This window comes from Chiloscyllium plagiosum, unplaced genomic scaffold, assembly GCF_037043375.1.
Source record: "Chiloscyllium plagiosum isolate Xiang-an unplaced genomic scaffold, Cpla_swu_hap1 HiC_scaffold_9, whole genome shotgun sequence".
Taxonomy (NCBI): domain Eukaryota; kingdom Metazoa; phylum Chordata; class Chondrichthyes; order Orectolobiformes; family Hemiscylliidae; genus Chiloscyllium; species Chiloscyllium plagiosum.
Window position 1 is genome coordinate 85,367,651 of NW_028270147.1, and position 20,441 is coordinate 85,388,091.

The window sequence follows — 20,441 nt, forward strand, 5'->3', positions numbered from 1 at the left end:
CAACATTCACAGTTCTTTGTTCTATTGGTGTTTTAACATCTTTGACAAACCCTTGGATTTTTGCTTTCTTCATTATGGGTAAAACGGTGCATGATTGCAAAAATCTAAGGACCTGCCCCAAAAATGGTAGCTACCATTTTCATGGAAGTGGTTTGCATTTTGCAGATCATTAAAGTTCAGTAGCTGTCTCCATTCCTGTATGGTTCCTGGCGCTGTGAGTTTGCAGTGCTAACCACCGAGCCACCATGCTGGACCATTAAAAAAAAATTGCAAAAGAGCAGACTCTTCAGAACTATCAGGACTTGCACTTCCATGGCTTTGGAACCCCAGATTTGGAATGCAATTCCAGGAGAAGGAAGCAATGAGAGGATGGGTGGGGGTGGGGAATGTTGGTGGTGTGGTGGGATTTGGGGGGCAGAGGGGAGAGACAGAGGGAGGCCACATCTCAAAGGTGAGGGTATAGGACACGGCCAAAATTTGGACATCAGAGAGTGACAGTCTGCAGCATCCAGGATAATTGAGTTTCTGGGAATTTTGGGAAATAGCATCACGAGTGAGAAGGGCTTATTGTAATTAGCAAGTTCTATTTTTTCTTAATATTTTAAAACTTACTTCATTTTAAAAGTTATTTATCAATGCAGGAATGTGGTAATGTACAATGTTTCGATATAAAGGGTATAATATTTTAATGTTATTTTTTATTAGAAAGGTCCTACAGAACCTAACTACAATTTTAACATTTCACTTAAAGTTGTTTGACTTGTGATTTTCAAGAATACAATCACAACTTTTAAAGGAAAACTTCTGTACAAGATAACTGGGTTATAATAATGCCTCTAGGTATTTATTTAGTGTCTGTAACTGCACACCAAATCGTAACTTGTATTGAACAAAATCTAGTCATGATAAATGAAGGATGCTATGCCAAGTCATAAACCGTTTTGAAGTTTATTTAATGTAGATTTCTTCGTACAGATTTCATGCCAAATTCATAGGAGGCATATACAAATTAAAACACCACTTTCTTTGCAAAGACACATGGCAATAAATAGTTACAATGAAACAAAATTTGCAAACTTTACTGCACGGTTAAGCTGTACAAAATTTACAAATGTTATTAATCTGAAACAATGACTACAAGACAAATGATATGTACTTTCGGAACCATCCAGGTGTGCAACTGAGCATCTTTTCTAATCCAGCTACACACATGTGGACAATCACGTGCACACCCTGTGTCCACATTCTCAAACATCCAGTTCTGAAAAGGTGTAAGCTGTTTCACTGACAATAATTAACTGGTGTAACTTCCATCTTTCAAAAGTGCGTGAGGAGGCTCAGAATTGCCAATGGTCAGACTGACTCCAGTTGAAGCCATATTATTATGGAGAATATAGATTCTTGGGCACAACTTTCACCACATCCCAGCAGTGATGAGAATGACAATAGGACTTGCATTGATATCACACTAACACATTTCTTCAAAACATCTTGAAGCACTTCGCATACAGTAAAGTGCAGCGATTGTTACATAGGCAATCCTCTGCTGAATCCTAATTTGTTGCCAAAACCGCTAGCATAATTAGAATATACTTTTGCTTCGACCAAATCAACATAAAACTATTTTTTTAAAGAGGCATTTGTGCATTTTGCTGAAATTTACACTCAACTTGGTTGTCTGCGTTAGTTTCAAATTTGATTTTTGGAAATATAGTACAACTCTTCTAGAAACCTTGTACTTACTTTATGATGAATTCAAGATTAATTTTTAATTGCTTCCCAGTGCTTTCCTCCATCTCTGGCTTCCCAGTGAGAAACCTGTCTCCATGTCTTTACCAGAGCATCAATAATACCAATTATAACTCAAAAGATCATCTTTCTATCCCTCCCCCTCGCTTCCTGTCAAAAAGTATGGAGTCCGATATGGGCATCTCTTCAAACCTGACCCTCTACAATACCTAAACCCTCCAGTGACACCAGCTTCAAGAAATTTTAAAAATAACCAAAACTATGGATGTTGGAAATCAGAAAGAAGAACAGAAATTGCTGGAAATTGCTGACTTTTCCAATGATTTCTGTTTTTGTTCCAGCTTCAGGATATTCTATTAAGCATGAGTTATTAAATAGCATTAAAATAAGAAATTAACATTTAAACTAGGCTTGTGGATGTATTAAATATATTGAGAAATGCTTCCACATTTGAATCAAGTGAAAACAATACTTTTCCCCATGACTTCCAACTATCATAAAGCAATAATACTTTAGCCTACAACCTTTCAACTTTGATTCAGTTTGTTAATTTCTATTTTGATTTGAGTGTGAGGTTCCTTCGTCAAATATATTTCTATTGTATCTTTTTGCTGACCAGCCTATGATATCAATGTAGCTCAACCAAGAATTAACCTAGACTTGTGTCTGTGCAACTCTGACAATGGCTGCTTGGTTATCCAAGAGTGGCCTTGATGTCTCTCCAACAAAACTCTGTACTCTCCTGGGATTGGTGAGGGCTTTGCACTATACCATCTGCTCTTCCACCATCTGCTCTTCATCTGTTGACTCCATCAAACACCATCAGAGTCCAGGGGATAATCTTTGGACAGAGATCTTTTATCTGAACCATATCCTCACTCCAAAAAAAACCTTATGACTGTGTGGGTTACCTGCCTTAATCAGATAAAAGGCTCCTTTACTGCTCTAGACCTATTTTGGGCCAATTCTCATCCCTCATACAAGATTTTAGACCGTTAGAATAAACAGGGCTGGAGCCTCAATTAATTTAATGTTCAAACAACCAAAAATATCAATATAATTTTAAACTAGCATAATAATTCAGTTGTTTGTTTATTTAATCTGAATAAAACACACATTAGGATACATTGCTTGCTTCTACTGGTATTTCAAATTGTGCATCTAATTGGAACGGCTAAACACTTTGAGCTGACCAGATAAGGAACTTTTGACTAATTAGCAACCAGTTCCTCATTTGCATTGTAATTGACATTCTAATGTGGAGACAAATTAAACTATATTTTTCAATCATTCCTGTTTCTTTATGAATGCTAATTGCTCTGTACCCACAACCTCTATGCATTGCTCTGACCCAAGATTGAAACCCATCTACCTACAAGCCTGGATAGCTGAATATATAAAACAAGTCTAAGTTATCGCAACTTAACTTGCAAATTTTATTAACAGTGAGATGGTCTTCTTTTTCCCTAATTTTGCTGCAGTTGCTGAATGAAGAATTAAACAAATGGAGGTGTCTTACATGCATCATTTTTCACATTATGCGCTCATTGCCTATGCATAACCTCCTCTAGAAAATCAGTTAAGAAAGCTGTAGTCTTCTGTTCTAAGTTTGAGCATGCTCATGAAGCTAACTGGTATGAATGTTACAGCATCCAGATATTATAACTCTGTAGTAAGTGGGAGCAGATGTTCATGGGACTGAAAGGTCCAGGTCGGGGAAAAAGGAGTCGAAGTGAACCAAAGCTGGGTGAAAATTGCAATCTCTCCATTAACCTGAAACTGGGCAACTTTGTTTCAGAAGCTGTCCTTGTCTAATCTTGATCCTGGTAATGTTATGGTCCATTACTTTGACTACACATAATGCTAGGACTGATGTACTCTTCGCTAAGAGTTGGAGTTGCATTTGGAGAGTTATAACCCCATGTGTGGGTAGCTAAGAAGGCTTGTTTTTCTATACTGACACATTTTAACTTGTCTGGTTTATATGACACATACCCTGAAGGTTAGGCAATAAATGCAGTTGACAATAAATAAGAAACTGCTCTTTACAGGCCAATGTTCCACCAGTCATTTAATACCGAATTTCAATTATCGATTATCTGAAGGACACGGGTGGGCAGTACAGAAGAACCTCATTTGGTTAATCGAATTCTGATAATCGAATGCTGGCTAACATAGCTTAACTGAGCGCAGGGACCTTGCGATCTTGCTAGATAACCTGACGTTCGGATAATCGAATGCCGGATAATTGAGGTTCCTCTGTACACTTTGCTCACAGATTTGTTTCACTCTTCACCTTTGGCTCATTGCTACCACAGAACAGTTAGAGACCCTACTTAATGTCAAATGGTCTTAGAAGAGTAGATTTTTCCTGCAGTCAGCTCTCTATGCTCTAACTGTGAGTCCTATTTTGAATTCCAAGGGGTTCTCCCATCACATTTAAAAATGCAATGGCCCAGAAACCTCTCATTCACTGCTAATGCATAGGATTCCAATGGACTCCTCATTCACGCTCATTGAATAGAATTGCAATCAATCAAGAAACGTTTTCAATTTTTATCCCAGAGTTAAAGTTTCTGAGATGGAATGGACTACAAGACTGCTCTTGTGTCAGAGTTAGCACAACATTCAGCCATTTAAAAACAATGCACTGTAAACAGAGAGTTCAATAACTGCAACACTTCCCATACACTCACACTCTATAAACTTTCAAGAGGCCAGAGCACTTCACATTGACTTTCACCATGTCGAATTCCAATGAGCCAAACTATAGAGTGTCTTCCTGTGCATTAAAAATGTTTCCCGTTTGCTCCTTGTGCAAGGATATCCTTAGTACAGCATGATTAAATGCAAAATAATTAAACATAATTAATTATCCACCTTTTATGCTAACCTTAATATTTGTTCTCCTACGGCACAGATTAGAAGTCATGTTGCAAAATGTTTTAATTAAACTGCTTTGATTCTTTAGCTTCAAGTAGATTAATGATTAAATGGCACAAGGGTTTAGAATTTGCAAATTGGCTTCTTTTTTAAAAAAAAACTAAGACAGGAACACATGAAGTTCTTGATCTAAAGCATAACATTTCATAGCAAACTGGTTTATATTAATCGGGATTTAAATGTTATACATGAGCAACTGAACTTTATATCACTTATTGATGAATGGTATTTATGACGAGCTGCAATAGAGCCCAGGTACATGTCCTATTGTCTTCACGTCATGACATTTTTTCTACCATTGAAAATGCTTTGAAAAACTTGTTCCAGGGAGAATGAAAGACTGTGCTATCTCTGAAATGACTACTGCATCAAGTTATGTGTGGAGTATAGATGGCATTCAGCTGCACTGTCCATCTCATTGGCCTACAATGGCACGGATGAAGGGGCAAACATTTCAAATAGCACCATCTATAACTTGAGAATGTAAATCGAGAAGAAAAGCACAGTATTACAAAGCTTTCTTTATACCAGTGAGGAAAGTAAAATGATATACACTGGAGAGCAAACCGGCATGGGAAAGCTTAGAAAGACCATCCTTTCAGTTAGGTTCAAACCCAGGCAAAAGTGAGGATTGCAGATACTTGAGATCAGAGTCAAGCTCAGAGTGGTACTGGAAAAGCACATTAGGTCAGGCAGCATCCGAGGTGTGGGAAAATTGATGTTTCGGGCAGGAGCCCTTCATCAGGAATAAGGCTGGGACCCTCCGGGGTGGAAATGTTCCTGCTCCTTGGATGCTGCCTGACCGACTGTGCTTTTCCAGCACCACTCTAATCTTGACTCACGATTCAAACCCAGTCTACTGATGCTGAAGTGCAATAGATAAGAGGACCAGCATAGTGCAGGTTAGCTATACAATATTGACTGTTTGGAAATTAGAGGCAAGAGGAAAGATTTGAGCAGTGTAGGTCTTTTGCTTTTCCACTAGTCTTCGTTAACCATGTGAGCTCCCTTCCATGCATGTTTCAGTTCTGATTTACACACAGTGTGCATCACTGGTCACGCACTTCTTTATAAACCTGATGTTGGTGGAAATACCAATTCCCTTAGTCCTTATTGGGCAAAAGTGTTAAAGATTATGGAACTGAGATAGGTAGATGGGCTTGAGGTGGTGAATGGCCTACTCCTGCTCATATGACTAGGCAAAGACATAGTAATCAGGTGTAAACCCGACAGTGTGCACACAGCGGGAAAGCTAGATTGTTTCTCTTATCAATGCAGTCTCCCTCCTCATACATGTATACGTACCTCAGGACCCTGGATACTGGACATTCCATCTAAATTTAATCAATGAGTTAAGTGGGAGCCCTGCCCATGGGTATGCATCCCACATTCTCGGTAAAATAAATATCTTTTTGAAATAAAACTGAGTTGTGCAACAGAATATTTGTATCTACAACTTATTTTACAGTGACAGTCTCAGCAAACTCTACGTTTGTCACTTTGCTTGTAGATTTGGATTCTAGTGAAATACAGCCTACAGTAAGGCAATCTCAATGTCTGTTTCCTCTTTATTGATCAAGGTAAGAATGCAGTTGCCTCCTCCTCGAACCATCAATGCGTTTCCTTCATCATTGACATTCAAGTCAACAAAATGCTTCCAAACTCACACATGTTTGTCTTGCCTTGCAAGCACTAGTCCACCAGGTAGGTCCACTTGGTAGGTGCTTGTCCCAGACCAGAGGATTGGTCCATAGATCTCCGTGCTGTATTTGAGCTGGATTCACTTCCGCTGAGTGAGGAAACCAAAGCCGTAAACACATACATTGTTTGCCTTCAAATGTCCTGCAGCTAATGTGGCTACTAGTCTTCTTCTAGCCAACTCCATTGGATCTCAGACTAATGGCGTGGTACATTAAAACTGAGGATGGTCCATGTCATCTAGCCATGAGGCAGGGCTTGTTGGAAAGTCTGGGTAACCAGCACTGCTACCTGTGGAGATATCAGAAGTAGGACCACCTGTCATCATTCTCAGGGCCTGGCTCATTCCCTGTCCACCTTGTGCTATAATCCCCAAGTTATTGTCAATATAGCCCAAGCTGTTCATTAACGGGGTGTGTGCAGGGGCCGAGGCTATAGACGACGGGGACTGAGGGATTCCATAGGGGCTACTGGCTCTCAGGTCGTGGTACTGCTGCCCTATGCCATCAACAGTGAAGCCACCATTCAGCAACTGCCTGCCAGTCATATCACTCACACCACTGTAAATTCCATTAGTGTGGCCAAGTTCAGAGAGGATCTGATCATCTGAAATAATACAGGACAAGGAAAATAATTAGTGAAGAAGCAAATTATTGCAGATGCTGGAATCTGTACTGAAAACAAAAAAATGCTAGAGATCACAGCGGCTCCAATGAAGAGTCATCTTGATTGAAAACATTAGCTTCCTCTCTCTCTCTCCAGCGATACTGCCTGACACGCTGTGATCTCCAGCATTTTTTGTTTTCAAAATAAGTAGTGGTTTTAGCAAAAGGCAAATAATTCTTGGAGACTATCAACAGCAAACGTAGCTTTTTAAAATTATTGTCTATTCAAAATGTTCGATGATAATCCTTTAATAAACAATATATATTATATAAGTAATCAGAAGCTTACATAGTAGATCAGGTCATTTAAATGTATGGGTTACAGCTCATTCCAGTTGAAGGGTTATGCTCTACAACCAAATAATTGGGACAATTTCAATAAGTCCATATAGTACAAAAAAACTCTCAAGGTGGCAAAGATGGGACTTAAAGCTGCATTGCTAGTTTAGCTCATGTGTAGTGGAAGACACCATCATGATAAAAGAGGTTAAACTGGAGTTAAAACAGTCCAAAGGTTCAGTAAACAGGCGATTGTTACTTAAAATGTCTGCTAGCACTCATTAAACATTTTGGTCGCCAGCGATTTTTTTCAAACACTCTCTGCTAATTGGCTATTTGGGAGTTAACATTGCAGCGAGAGCTCAGAAGAGGATTCCCAAAACCCAGGCAGGCATCCTATCAAGGGTCGACCATCACTCGAGCAATAGTCACTCTGGAAATTCTCTGACAACCTCAGTTAAAAAGGAATGGGAGCACTTGTGGTACAGTGCATTGTCCTTGCTTCTGAGTTAGATTTTTGCTGTCTAAGTCCCACTCGAGGACCTGGGGGCCGGGGGTGGTGGTCACAGAATGTTTGTTTACAACATAACCAGGCATTTTGTTGTCATTCTGTAAACCTTTCCAATAATCTCGGAGTAGGCAGGAAGATGGAAGAGTCTCCTGGTCAGCTATACTTAATGAGGAGTGGATATAACACCCATCAATCGATAACCTTTGATGACAAGCTAGCAACTTGTTCCAGAAACCAGCTGTGGAAACAGACGTACAGAAATTTACATCAGTCTCCATGGAGTTTATTATTGATTTATAGAAGTGTTCAATAGTGAGAATAAAATTTAGTTCCCTTTGCGCTATTTTGGTGGCTGTGTGGGTGGAACCAATCTCCAAGCTGATAACAAAACAACGGGATAGGGTGTTCCTCAACCCTTTCAAAACACTACTACCATAAGAGTCAACCCTCCAGGTTTTAAGTAAACCTTCAGCCTTAGAAACTGAACTTTTTTTTATGAGTATAAATGGTATACATAAAAGATTTCAAATAGTGCAATCAGATGGTTTGCATCTCTGTATAACATGTATGGTGCCATCAGTGCTAGTGTGTGTTTGTCTACTGATGGGGCATGTGGGGGGATGATAGGGGTGTTTGGGAGATGTGACAGAAGTAGCCTTGACAAGATGCGGCAGTAGATAGTGGAATATAGTACACTGGTGTTTGGTGGGAAGGAGTCTTTCAGCTTTGGAAGGGGTGCTGCTCAAACAAATTGCTTTTTCCTGGGGCACGTTGAGCTTGTCAACTTGTTGCAGCTTACCCATGAAGGGTATGCTATCAAATTCCTGACTTTGGTCAGTGGTAGAGAAGCTTTCACGTGTTTGAGGGTGAGCCTGTACCTGGCTGTATTGCATTATTAGACCTCACACATTTTTCCAGGAACTTGAGAGTTCATATATAGTTTTCTCAAATGATAGTTCCTACCATGTTGTGGACTGCACGGGATCTGTTGCTTTCCCAGAGTCTGCAGATCTCTTTCTGAAGTCATGATTGTGAGACATTGCTCTTGATCTGCAATCTACCACTAAAACTAGTTTATTCCCAAAATCCATTCATTAGTCTCAGTAGAGTTCACTCACCTCTGAAACTCAATTCACTGTCACTGAGGCCCCCATCCTCCACTGAGCTCTCTTTCCCATTCTTTGCCCCTCCGCGGCTTCTCTTCACATTCTTGTAATACTGCCCCCATCTGTGTCTACCCGCATCCTTCTTTAAGCGTTTCTCTTTGGCTCTTCTGTTCTGGAACCAAACCTGAAAGAAGTTTAAGTGTTTTAATTTACACCAATTCAGTATAATACCTGTGCAACTATATCTAGAGCTTTGCAACATTATGTCAGGCAAAATGCAGCAGTTTATGCATGTTATTTAATAATTTGATTTACAGCCTTATGAAAGAGCATATCTACATGGTTAGGCATGTGTTTGGTTGAGTATAGGGTGTAATACACTAACAATCATCTATGTCCTAATATTTGGTGGACGGGGAGAGGCTGAGTACAGCATTTCAAAACTGTATGAGGAAATTTAAAAAAGCATCCTTAATTGATGATTCTCTGGTGTCATTGACAAATATTCAATGTCTGTAGAGTCAGGTTCAGGCAGGGCCCAGATACTGGTTTTGAGATGTTGATTAAATTTACTGAAAACCCAGATGAAATCTTCCTTTCAAGGGTTCAAGTTAAGGAACAGTTCTTTACATACTGTTCAGCCCCGAGACTGTAAGTCCCATAGATTCCACGTTGCTAATTGCTCAAGCCTCTAATGATGAAGACTCACAAGCTGTCTAATTATCCAGAGGAATCCATTTGATGAGGAGTCAGCACAATATTACTTACTTGGCTGTGTCTCATTTAGACTGAGTACTGCAAGGTCTTTCACAGAAGTTAAGCCACAGCCAAATTGTCTATTGACTATGACCGATAAATTAAATTAAATATCTCCCAGAATCCCATTTATTGCCACTGCCATGTAGTTCTGAAGATCAGAGTTTGCATGGAACTGTTAGCTGGGGAAAGAGAAGGGACGTGGTAGGAAGATGGAGGCAAAGAAAACAAATTGAAATTTTTTTAAAAATCAGGCATTTGATATTCAGTTTTCATTTTGGTAACTGTTTTATTGGAAGAAGCTTCACTGGTTCCCAGCTAGACCACTTACAAACAGAGGTCAATGATTGGATCACTCAGTTAGCTATAGATATTTAGCTGTGTTGGGGAGTGCACTTCAGGCTTCAAGACTGAGTGATGAAGAAATGATGGAGATGAGGGTCAGAAGGAGAGGAAGCAATGTTTGATGATGGAATATGGCACTGTGGAAGTTTAATGAGATTTCCTTCCTTTGTCAGGAGTCCATGAACGGAGCATTGTTTCCTGACAAAGACTGAATTAGCTGACCTTCTAATTTATTCTCCCTTTCCTTTCCAAAAGCTTTGATCATCTTCTTCAAAATCTAGTTAAAATGGGGAACCTACAATAAGGATTTAGTATCTTATCAATAGCAGGTGCAAAATGGTGACTTGCTGCAGGGTAAAGTCCGTATGTCCATCAGTTCCTTCTCATACCCAAATACCACATGATTTCGTTTGCAGGTTTTTCCCTCAATTCAGTCACTTGTTTTCCTGATTTGTGCTGTGATAGTGTCGGATGGATACTCCTCAATACCTCACCCAAATGACTGTGCTTCCCATGGAAGACACAACAATAAGTTTTGGCTTTGCATTTTACAATGCATCCTCCATGTTCACTCAATATGCCCACTCTACTAGGCGATACTGATGGGCAATTTGCTAAGGGAATTGTTGATTTCTTTGCCACTCATTGGTCTAGGAGTGCTGGGTCCAAGTATATAGCACTGTTATGACCATTTCTGGTCAAATCAGATGTCACAGCAGGGAGCAGACCTGGGATCCTTCCATTTTATATGCATGAAGTCAGCAGTAGACAGTGTCTTTCCTGACAGAGTTATTATGGTCGTTAATGTCCATGGGCACCAGCCACCCTCCTCCTCAATTTCCTTCTGCTAATATTGATTCCATTTAGGTAAAACTCAATTTTAAGTTGTAAATATCAATAAATTAGATCAATGGTCACTGTGCTGTGTTGGAAATCGCAATACCGGCAACAGTATTCGCAGAATGTGACGTAAATGAAAAGTTGTAATGTGTAGTGACAACTCAAGACTGGCCCACATGTGGACCATCATTGTCCCAGTTTAGATGCAGTATTAGGCTGTTTTTTTAAAGGTTGATTTATAGCCTATCAAGTATCTAAATTGGAAAGATTCAGTCCCATTACAAGGGTTGCCATAGATTTACCAGGCCAGAGGGCTGCTTGCTTATTAGAGTGAGAGAGATGATTGATGGCAGTTTAACCTGAGGGTTACCATGCCTCGGCCAAAGGGAGAATTACGAAAGACAGCACTTCATGGTAACCTCAGCTGGTGTGGGAATTGAACCCTTGCTGTTGTTGTCATTGCAAAGAGGCTAACTGAGCTAACTGACTCCCTAATCATGCATATACAACAGCAGAAGAGAAGAAAAGAAGAACTCCTGTTCTGAACAAGAATCATATCAGACTCAAAACATGAACTCTGTTTCTCTCTCCACAGATGCTGCCAAACCTGCTGAGCTTCTCCAGCAATTTGTATCAGATTTCCAGCATCTGCAGTATTTTGCTTTTATGTGAGGCATTCAAAGGGCCTGTTCCAGAATTGATTTGGATCTGCACTGCTCACCTTTTGTAAGACTTAATGCAACATTTTAGCAAATAGCTTTCAGTGATTGAAAGTTATTTTATACAAGGATCATGCGGACACTAATCGTAAAACGCTAAATTGTGTGTGAATAAATTGGCTTACTGTCCTGCATCTTCATCCCAATCCACGTGAAAGCAAGAAATGTTTACCTAAGTATGGAATGAGCTAACTGCTCAACATTGGACATGCTTCAATCACAGCACTTATCATTAGGATGTCACTCCTGACTACCATCCTGAGGTCAACAGACTGACACGACTATTCATTGCATTTAAGCCATTTTGACTGAAAACGAGGGAAATCCACACAAGTAGTATTTTTTAAATATAAAATCTTAATAAAAAATGTTACTTCCTCCAAGTATTTTTTTTCTTTCTTACCTGTACAACTCTCATGTCAAGCCCTGTCTCTGAGGAAAGCTGTTCTCTCACATGGCGAGCTGGTTTTGGAGAGGTTTTGTACGCATTCTTCAGTGTTTCCAACTGCTTCGCTGTAATGGTCGTACGAGGTCTCTTGGCTCCAGCCTCTGCATCAGCATCTATATTAGACAGCATGAGGTCTTAACAGATCTTAATTCACAGGCATAAATACACAATACAGCTTCTGCAGCAAGTCTAAAGGTTCTGAATTATGTTACACTATCAGCATACTTCTGGACAGCATCTTTGACATGGTGAAACAATGCAAAGCACAATAGGGGAGTGTGTTCATATAAAATACTAAGCCATGAGAGGAGATATTATATCAAACACTTGGGCAAGAAGGTATGTTTTAAACTGTGTCTGAAAGGATGACAGCAAAAAGTGAAAGACAATGAGGGTTAGCAAGTCTAATCAAAGCGTAGCCACCATCGATAGAGTCATAGAGATGTATAACATTGAAATACCCTTCGATCTAACTCGTCTATGCTGACCAGATTTTCTAAATTAATCTAGTTCCATTTGTAAGCTTTTATCCATACCCCTCTAAACCCTTCCTATTCATCTATCCATCCAGATGGTTTTTAAGTTTTGTAATTGTACCAGCCTCCACCACCTCCTCTAGCAGCTCATTTCATACACGTACCACCCTCTGTGTGAAAATGATCCCCCTTAGGTCCCTTTAAATCTTTCCCTTCTCACCTTAAACCTATGCCCTCTAGTTTTGGACTCTCCCACCCTTGGGAAAAGATCCTGACTATTCACCCTATCCTTGTCCCTCATGATTTTATAAACCTCAATACGATCACCCCTCAGCCTCTGACATTCCAGGGAAAATAGCATCAGCCTATTCAGCCTCTCCCTGTAGCTCAAATCCTCCAACTCTGGCAACATCCTTGTAAATTGTTTCTAAACCCTTTCAGGTTTCCCAACATCTTTCTTTGAGCAGAGAGACCAGAATCGAGCACAGTATTCAAACAGTGACCTAATCAATATCCTGTACAGCTGCAACATAACCTCCCAACTCCTATACTCAATGCACTCACCAATAAAGGCAAGATTACCACTGCAACTACCTGCAACCCTCCCGCAGGACCTTACCACTAAATGTATAAGTCCTGCCCTGATTTGCCCTAGCAAAATGCAGCACGTCACATTTATCTAATTTAAACTCCATCTGTCACTCCTTAGCCCATTTTTCTACCGGATCAAGGTCTCTTAAAGTTGGCTATGTTCAAGAGGCCAGAGTTCATTCTGTGTAGATTTCTCAAGGGTATGGGTCTGGTGGAGATTATGAAGATGCAGAAGGGTTGAGTCCATGGAAAGATTTGAGAATTTTAAAATCAACGTATTACTTAACCAGGACCCAGTGTGGGGTCAGCGAGCACACAGAGATGGATAAGCAACACTTATATGAGATAGGATACTGGCAGCAAGTTTTGAATGGCCTTAAATTTCTTAAATGTAGAGCTACGGATCTTGACCAGGAGGAAAATGAAAAGATCAAGTCTAGACAAATGTACAACATATAAAGTCAGCTCTTTGCAACTTATATTTGTCTCCAAGCACTTCAATGCAACAACATAATGGCTGCCATAGATAGACTACATGCTTCCTTGTCAGCTAAGATCTTGAATTAATCTAATTGTATATTATTGAAGAAGCAATATTGTATATGGTACACAATTCATAACAGTGAAGAAATTTGTAACCATTATGTCAAAAAATACTAGTACCTACCGCTAAAAAAACATTTTAAGATAAAGTTACTTCTCTAAAAATGCACTACTGTGAGTGTGTGGATAGATACTGTCTCACAGTTGGAGCATGTTAATGAATCCTTTATTGTCAAAGCATGAACACCATGAGACCAGGGTGAGAATTTCCACTGGGAGATCTTTCCCTCACCTGGTATAACTTCACCAGATGTTTTAAAGGAACCTGGAATCTAGAGTCACTTTCCCAGAGTTTCCATACTGTGCCTTTGAAGTTAGACACCAGGATGAACCCCATGGTGGTTAAACCTACTGTGTTGATGGGCAATACAAAAATCTTTTGATTTGACTGATGGCGGACTCATCCATCTTGGGAAATGATGGACAATGTCCAGGATTTGTATCACATCTGGCTTGTATATAGTCCACTTTGGAAGTGGAGATTGATTCATTTGATGTGACTTATAGAGTCATAGAGATGTACAGCACAGAAACAGACCCTTCAGTCCAACTTATCCATGCCGACCAGACATCCCAACCTAATCTAGTCCCACCTGCCAGCACCCGGACCATATCCCTCTAAACCCTTCCTATTTATATACCCATCCAGATGTCTTTTAGATGTTGCAATTGTACCAGTCACCACCACTTCCTCTGGCAGCTCATGCCATACACGTACCACCTTCTGTGTGAAAAAGTTGCTCCTTAGGTCCCTTTTATATCTTTCCCCTCTCACCCTAAACCTACGCTCTCTCGTTCTGGATTCCCCAGTGGAATCCCCAAAGCAGCGCAACCCCCCTACCCCCTCACAGGCCAGGAGGTCTCACTGCCACAATACTGTGGCTACAAGGGATCATGAGCTGGGGAATCCTAACCCCACAATCTCACAGCACCCACTGCCTCCGCTGTTGCTTGATGGTAGCAGACGACCTCATTGGCAATGTTCGGCTGAGCTCCAAAACTCTCCGTCCTCATCCAGTGTCAGGGACCCCCTTGCTTGAGACCGCCACAAAGGGAGGTGGAGTGGGAGGACAGGAAGAGTCCATTCCTCCGTTTGGGTTCAGAAAAGATTTACAATGGGGTTGGAGGGTTTGAGCTCCAAGGAGAGGCTGGATAGGCCGGGCCTTATAAAGGTTTAAAAAATCACGAGGGAATAGAGTCAGGGAGGATCCCAGGGGACTGGAAAGTCGCTAATGACACACACACACACACACACACACACACACACACACACACACACACACACACACACACACACACACACACACAATGGAAAATGATGGACCAATCAGCCCAACCTTGGTCATGAGTAAGATCCTGGAATCCATTTCAAAGGATCAGATTTCTGAATACTTGGAAGTGTAAAATAGGGTAAAGTCAACACGGTTTGATGAAGGGGAGTTCATGCCTGACAAGTGGGTTGAGGAACGGCAGATGGAGTTTAATTTAGATAAATGCGAGGAACTGCATTTTGGGAAAGCAAATCAGGGCATTACTTATACACTTAACGGTAAGGTCCTGGGGAGTGTTGCTGAACAAAGAGACCTTGGAGTTCAGGTCCATAGCTCCTGAAAGTAGAGTCTCAGGTAGACAAGGCAGTGAAGGAGACATTTGGTACACTTTCCTTTATTGGTCGTTGCATTGAGTGTAGGGGTTGGGAGGTCATGTTGCAAATGCACACTTTGAAAGGAGCCACTGTCAACTTCAAACAACCAATACGTTTATTACACACAGTGAAAGCAACATGGTTGAAGCAGTTAAGATATGGATCAAGTATGATCTAATTGAATGACAGAACAAGGTTGTTGGTAGTCTGTTCCATCCACCTTTTATGAGGTTTGTGGAACAGAAGCTGCATTATAAAATTAATGATTCTCGAGTAAAACCAATGTAAAAGACGAGTGGGGAATATTTGCTTGAATAGCAATGCTTCTAACAGTACCACATAGATTCTGTCGATTCTCTGGGCACTTGCCTGCCACCAGATCATTGTGCTGTCCATTTACTTTTTGGCAATGATATCGCTGAGAAAGCCAAGGCAAATCAGGCAAATATTAACTGCTGGCAGTGTCTGTACCCAAGGAATCGATACAGTTTGTGAAAGAAATGCTATGTAAACAAATTTCTCCCACTGTGTTTTCAAGACTTTTCTGAACAAGAAAATGCTGCAAGGATTTCAGAATCTGTTTTTAGTTTCAAACAGGTAAACCAGCTCAGTACCTTCTCAGTGGCTAAACAGCAGACTGTTCTTCCTAGATATAATGTATAGGCAGACCATTGATTTTCACATATCTAATAGATGGTGTTGATTCTATATACAGTACTTGTTTAGCTGGGACATATCAGTCTGCCGGTCTGCCATTTTCTACATTCTGAGATGATGAAAAGTTTATTAAATTCACCAGCGGGTGAATAGAGGTCAATAAATCCAAATGTATGAACCTGTCATGGTCGGGTTTAAAGAAACAGCTTAGCTTTTAAGAAATACAGTCTGCTATAAATAAAAAGCCATTTGTGAGAGTAAAGCCCAATCTATAACAGCATTTTTGTAAAAAAACATTCTGAACTGAAAACAGCATTTGACTTCAGTATAAAAGAATATCAAAAGTGGTGTAAAAGGCACTTCCCGTTTATTGTGCCTCTTTGTTCAGGGTACTGGCATAGAGTAGTTTTATTCCTCAACATCCTTCATATTGGTGAAGGATATTATTGCACTTTCCTTCCCGAGTTTCCTGTTCTCACTTCTGAAATGCCCTGACACACAGTGAGCAGCTTTTCTGAGAGCATTGACAGATCTCCACTACACAGGGAGGCAGTGGATATAATTAACCCAATTTCAATGGCACTACTTCCTAGATCTTTGGCTACTTCCCCAACATTTTTTAATCAAAACTGTCCACAAAAATCAAGCTTCCAATGGCTAGCTTGTGTTTGCTATGAACCACAGTTGATCCAGTAAGTGTAGTCCAGGATAGGTGGTACATAGAACATAACCCTAGATACATGTCCTGAGCTTCCATGGCCTTTTTATTTATCAAACCAGTCGTGTGGAATCTTCTCAAAAGCCTTGCTGGAATCCATGTAGGGCACATCAATTGCACTTCCCACCTCAAACCTCCTTGTTATTTCCATAAAAGAATGAAATTTTGTTAGTCAGATGTTCTTCTAATTCAAGGTAAGATGTGCACCAGTACAGCAGATTCCACCAGTTGTACACTGCGTATCTTTCCAGATTGGTAGAAAACAACATGTTAGTTGATCATGTGTTACCTGAACGCATTGGGACAATCTTCCCCAGTCCAAAGAGGTACATTCAGAGGCAGGAACCAGGAGGTAAGCCCAAATCCACATCGGATTAGCTCCCTCATTTTGTCCTGCCTTTGGGCAGATTTCCCATGGCTAGGCTCCCATTGAATTGGCAGTCCATTTGGCAGAGTTGGGCTGGCAATTGGGCCACAAAAGGCCTCACTCAGGATGATGGCATTCGCCTGACTGGATCCAGTTCTGAAGTGAGTCTCAAGTGTAGCAATGGTGTAGAGGGTCCCCCTCAGAATGATTGGTGCACAGCACCATTAACGTACAGATCCCTAACCCCTTACAGCTAAATAAATGAGCGATAAGCATGGGAAGATCATAGCAGAGACAAAAATCATTCCTGTGGAGGGATAACTCCTCTGCCAAAATCACCCAAATATTGTGGGCCTTCTTTAACTTTCGATTTCCAGACAGCTTCTGAAATTACCTCCATATTGAAGCGCCCTCACTCTTGCCTTTTTTGCTGCAGCAGCTCCATCTCTTTCAGTGGGCTCCAATCCTTCTCGTTCTGTGGGTCCCACCCTGAGAAACCACTCACTTTCCAGAATTAGGTGGCAAACACACAGTCAGACCATTAAGAGCCCACCTGCACTGACCTGCATCTGAGTGGCAAATACAGGCTCGAGAAATTTTATATTATTCATTCAAAGAATGTGCCCATCATTGGCTAGGCCAGCACTTGTTTTTGTTTATCATTAATTGACCTTGAGACAGTGTTGGTGAGCTGTCTTCTTGAACCACTATAGTTATTCGGGGTGCAGTAAAACTTGTTAGCAAGGGAGTTGTGATATTCAGAATCACAAAGTGAGATATTCCACATGGAATTCCCAACCTCTGACCTGTTCTTGTAGCCATGGTTCTTTTATGGCTAGTCCAGTTTAGGTTCTAGTCAATGGTGACCCCCAGAATTTTGATAACAGGTGTTTTAGAGTAATGCCATTCAAGGGACGATGATTACATTTTTTTTTGTTTGAGATGGTCATTGCCTGATGTTTGTGTGGCACAATTGTTACTTTCCACTTGATAGACCAAATGTTGTCTGGTCTTGTCACATATGGATATAGATAGCTTCAGTATCTGAGGAGTCACAAATGGTGCTGAACATTGTGCAATCAGTAAATGTCCCCGCTCCTAATCTTGTGATAGAGGGAAGGTGACTGGTGAAGCAGCCAAGGACACAACCCTGAGGAACTCCTGCAGAAATGTTCTGGGACTGAGCTGATTGGTTTCCACACATAACCATCATCCTTTGTGATAGCTATGACTGCAAACAGGAGAGATATCTCCTTATTTCCATTGACTTCAACTTTGCTTTGGTTCTTGATGCCTCACTCAGTCAAACACTGCTTTAATGTCACTTCACTTCTTGAGTTCAATTCTTGTGTCCATGTTTGAACTAAGGCTGTAATGAGATCAGGAGCTGAGTGGCCCTAACGAAAGCCCAAACTGGGCGTCACTGAGCAGGCTATTGCTGAGCAGGTGCTGTTTGGTAGCACTGTCAATGACACCTTCCATCACTTTATTGATGATCGAGAGTAGACGGGGTGGTAATTGGCAGAGTTGGATTTAACCTGCTTTTTGCGTACTAGATATAGGAGGGTAATCTTTCACACTGTTGAGTTCATGCCAGTGTTGTAACTGTACTGGAACAAGCTTGGCAAAAGGCATGGCAAGATTTAGAACACTTCAGTATAACTGCTGAAATGTTGACATAACCTATTGTCTTTGCAGCAGCCAGGGCCTTCAGCAGTTTCCTGATATACCCTGGGGTGAACTAAACTGGTTGATGACTGGGGGCTTCTGCAAGAGTCCAAAAATGATCATCCACTTGCGACTTCTGGCTGAAGCTGGTTGTACAACCTCCTCAGCCTTGTCTTTTGCACTAGCGTACTGGGATTCCCTATAATTGAGGATGGAGATATTTGTGGAGCCTCCTCCCTTGTTAGTTGTTTAATTGTCCACCACCATTCACAACTGGATGTGGTAGCATGGTAGAGCTTTAATCTGATTCAATGTTTTTTGATGACTTAACTCTTCCTATTGCATGTTGTTTGGCATGCAAGTAGTCCTTTGTTGTGGCTTCATTAGGTTAACAGGTATTGTTTCAAATCTGGTGACTCTTCATCAAAACTGTTTGGTTCTAATGAAGACTCACTCAACTTGAAATGCTAATTCTGCTTTCTTCCCTCAGATGCAGCCAGGTCTGCTGAGCTTCTCCAGCAATTTCTGTTTTTTTGTTTCAGATCCCCGGCATCTGCAGTTCTTTGTTTTATTTCATTTTTAGGTACACCTGATACTGTTCCTGGCCTGTCTTCCTGCACTCATCAGTGAGCCAGAGTTGATCCACTGCCTTGAAGATAATGGCAGAATTTGGGTTATGCCAGAGTTAGGTTAGAGATTGCCATGGAATACAATTCTGCTGCTGCTGCTGCTGATGGTCCACACCACCTTATGAATGTCAAGTTTGGATCTCACAGATCTGTTCAAATTTAGTCCCATTCAGCTTACTGGTAGGAGTAGAGTTAATACAGCTCCCTTAATATGAAGACAGGACATTGCATATGGTCCCAATGTCAGACACCTAGTGCATAGGGAAAAATCCAGCCATTGTTTTGAAAGAATAAATTAATATAGAATTTAAAATGATATCAGCAGAAGAAAATGGCAATATTTTATTTAATATTTAAGTTACTTTTGTAAGTATTCTGATACTAGAATGACAATAGTCTGTCTTTGAGCCTTTTACTAAGTGCATGTCCTTGCTGTCATGAAGTTCTGTTTCACGCAGCAAGCTTAATACTCAAGTACAATTGTGTCAGCTGAACAAAGAGCTAGTGAAGTATCATCAGATTACTGTCTAGTTTAAGTCACTTCTGGTTGCAGAACTGTCATAATTGATTAAAGTGGAAAAGAAATAGAATCAGAAATTGACATTACAGGTTAATTAGTTTTGAGACATGGGAGGGGAAATACTTGAGAAAAGTTGAATACTCTCGGCCAATAATCCACTAAGCTTTCCACCACTGGGTTTCTCTCATTCATGTTGGAGGTTGATTGTTAGAGACTGATTGCTAAGATTCAGCAATTACCCCATTATCCTTATATCATGCAACTGACGGGATGGTGGGAGGTTAACTTGTTGGATCTTGGCCTTTTTTTCATCTTATTCTACTCTGGGTTCCTTTGTGGCTTTTAACATCCTGGCTCATGCAATCCACCTACCTTCATGGGAAGAAAAACTGTAAGCCCCTCTCCTGGAGCTCATGGTGAAACCATCAATCCAAACACTGAAATTATGCAACAACAACAGGAAATGCTAACAGAACTCAATAGACAATAGGTGCAGGAGTAGGCCATT

The 20,441-nt window shown here is 40.7% G+C and overlaps 1 protein-coding gene across 2 annotated transcripts in view; it reads right to left on the reverse strand.

The window, feature by feature from the left end:
* Nucleotides 1–934: 934 nt before the first annotated feature.
* Nucleotides 935–20,441, reverse strand: part of lhx4 (LIM homeobox 4) — a 124,750-nt gene continuing 105,243 nt past the window's right edge. For both annotated transcript variants that reach the window (XM_087990891.1, XM_043699924.2), the window contains exons 4-6: nt 12,015–12,172; nt 8,964–9,135; nt 935–6,996 (exon numbers count right to left, since the gene is read on the reverse strand). In XM_087990891.1, coding sequence (XP_087847017.1) covers nt 6,605–6,996; nt 8,964–9,135; nt 12,015–12,172 — 722 coding nt within the window. In that variant the 3' untranslated portion in view covers nt 935–6,604. The remainder of the gene's footprint in view (nt 6,997–8,963; nt 9,136–12,014; nt 12,173–20,441) is intronic.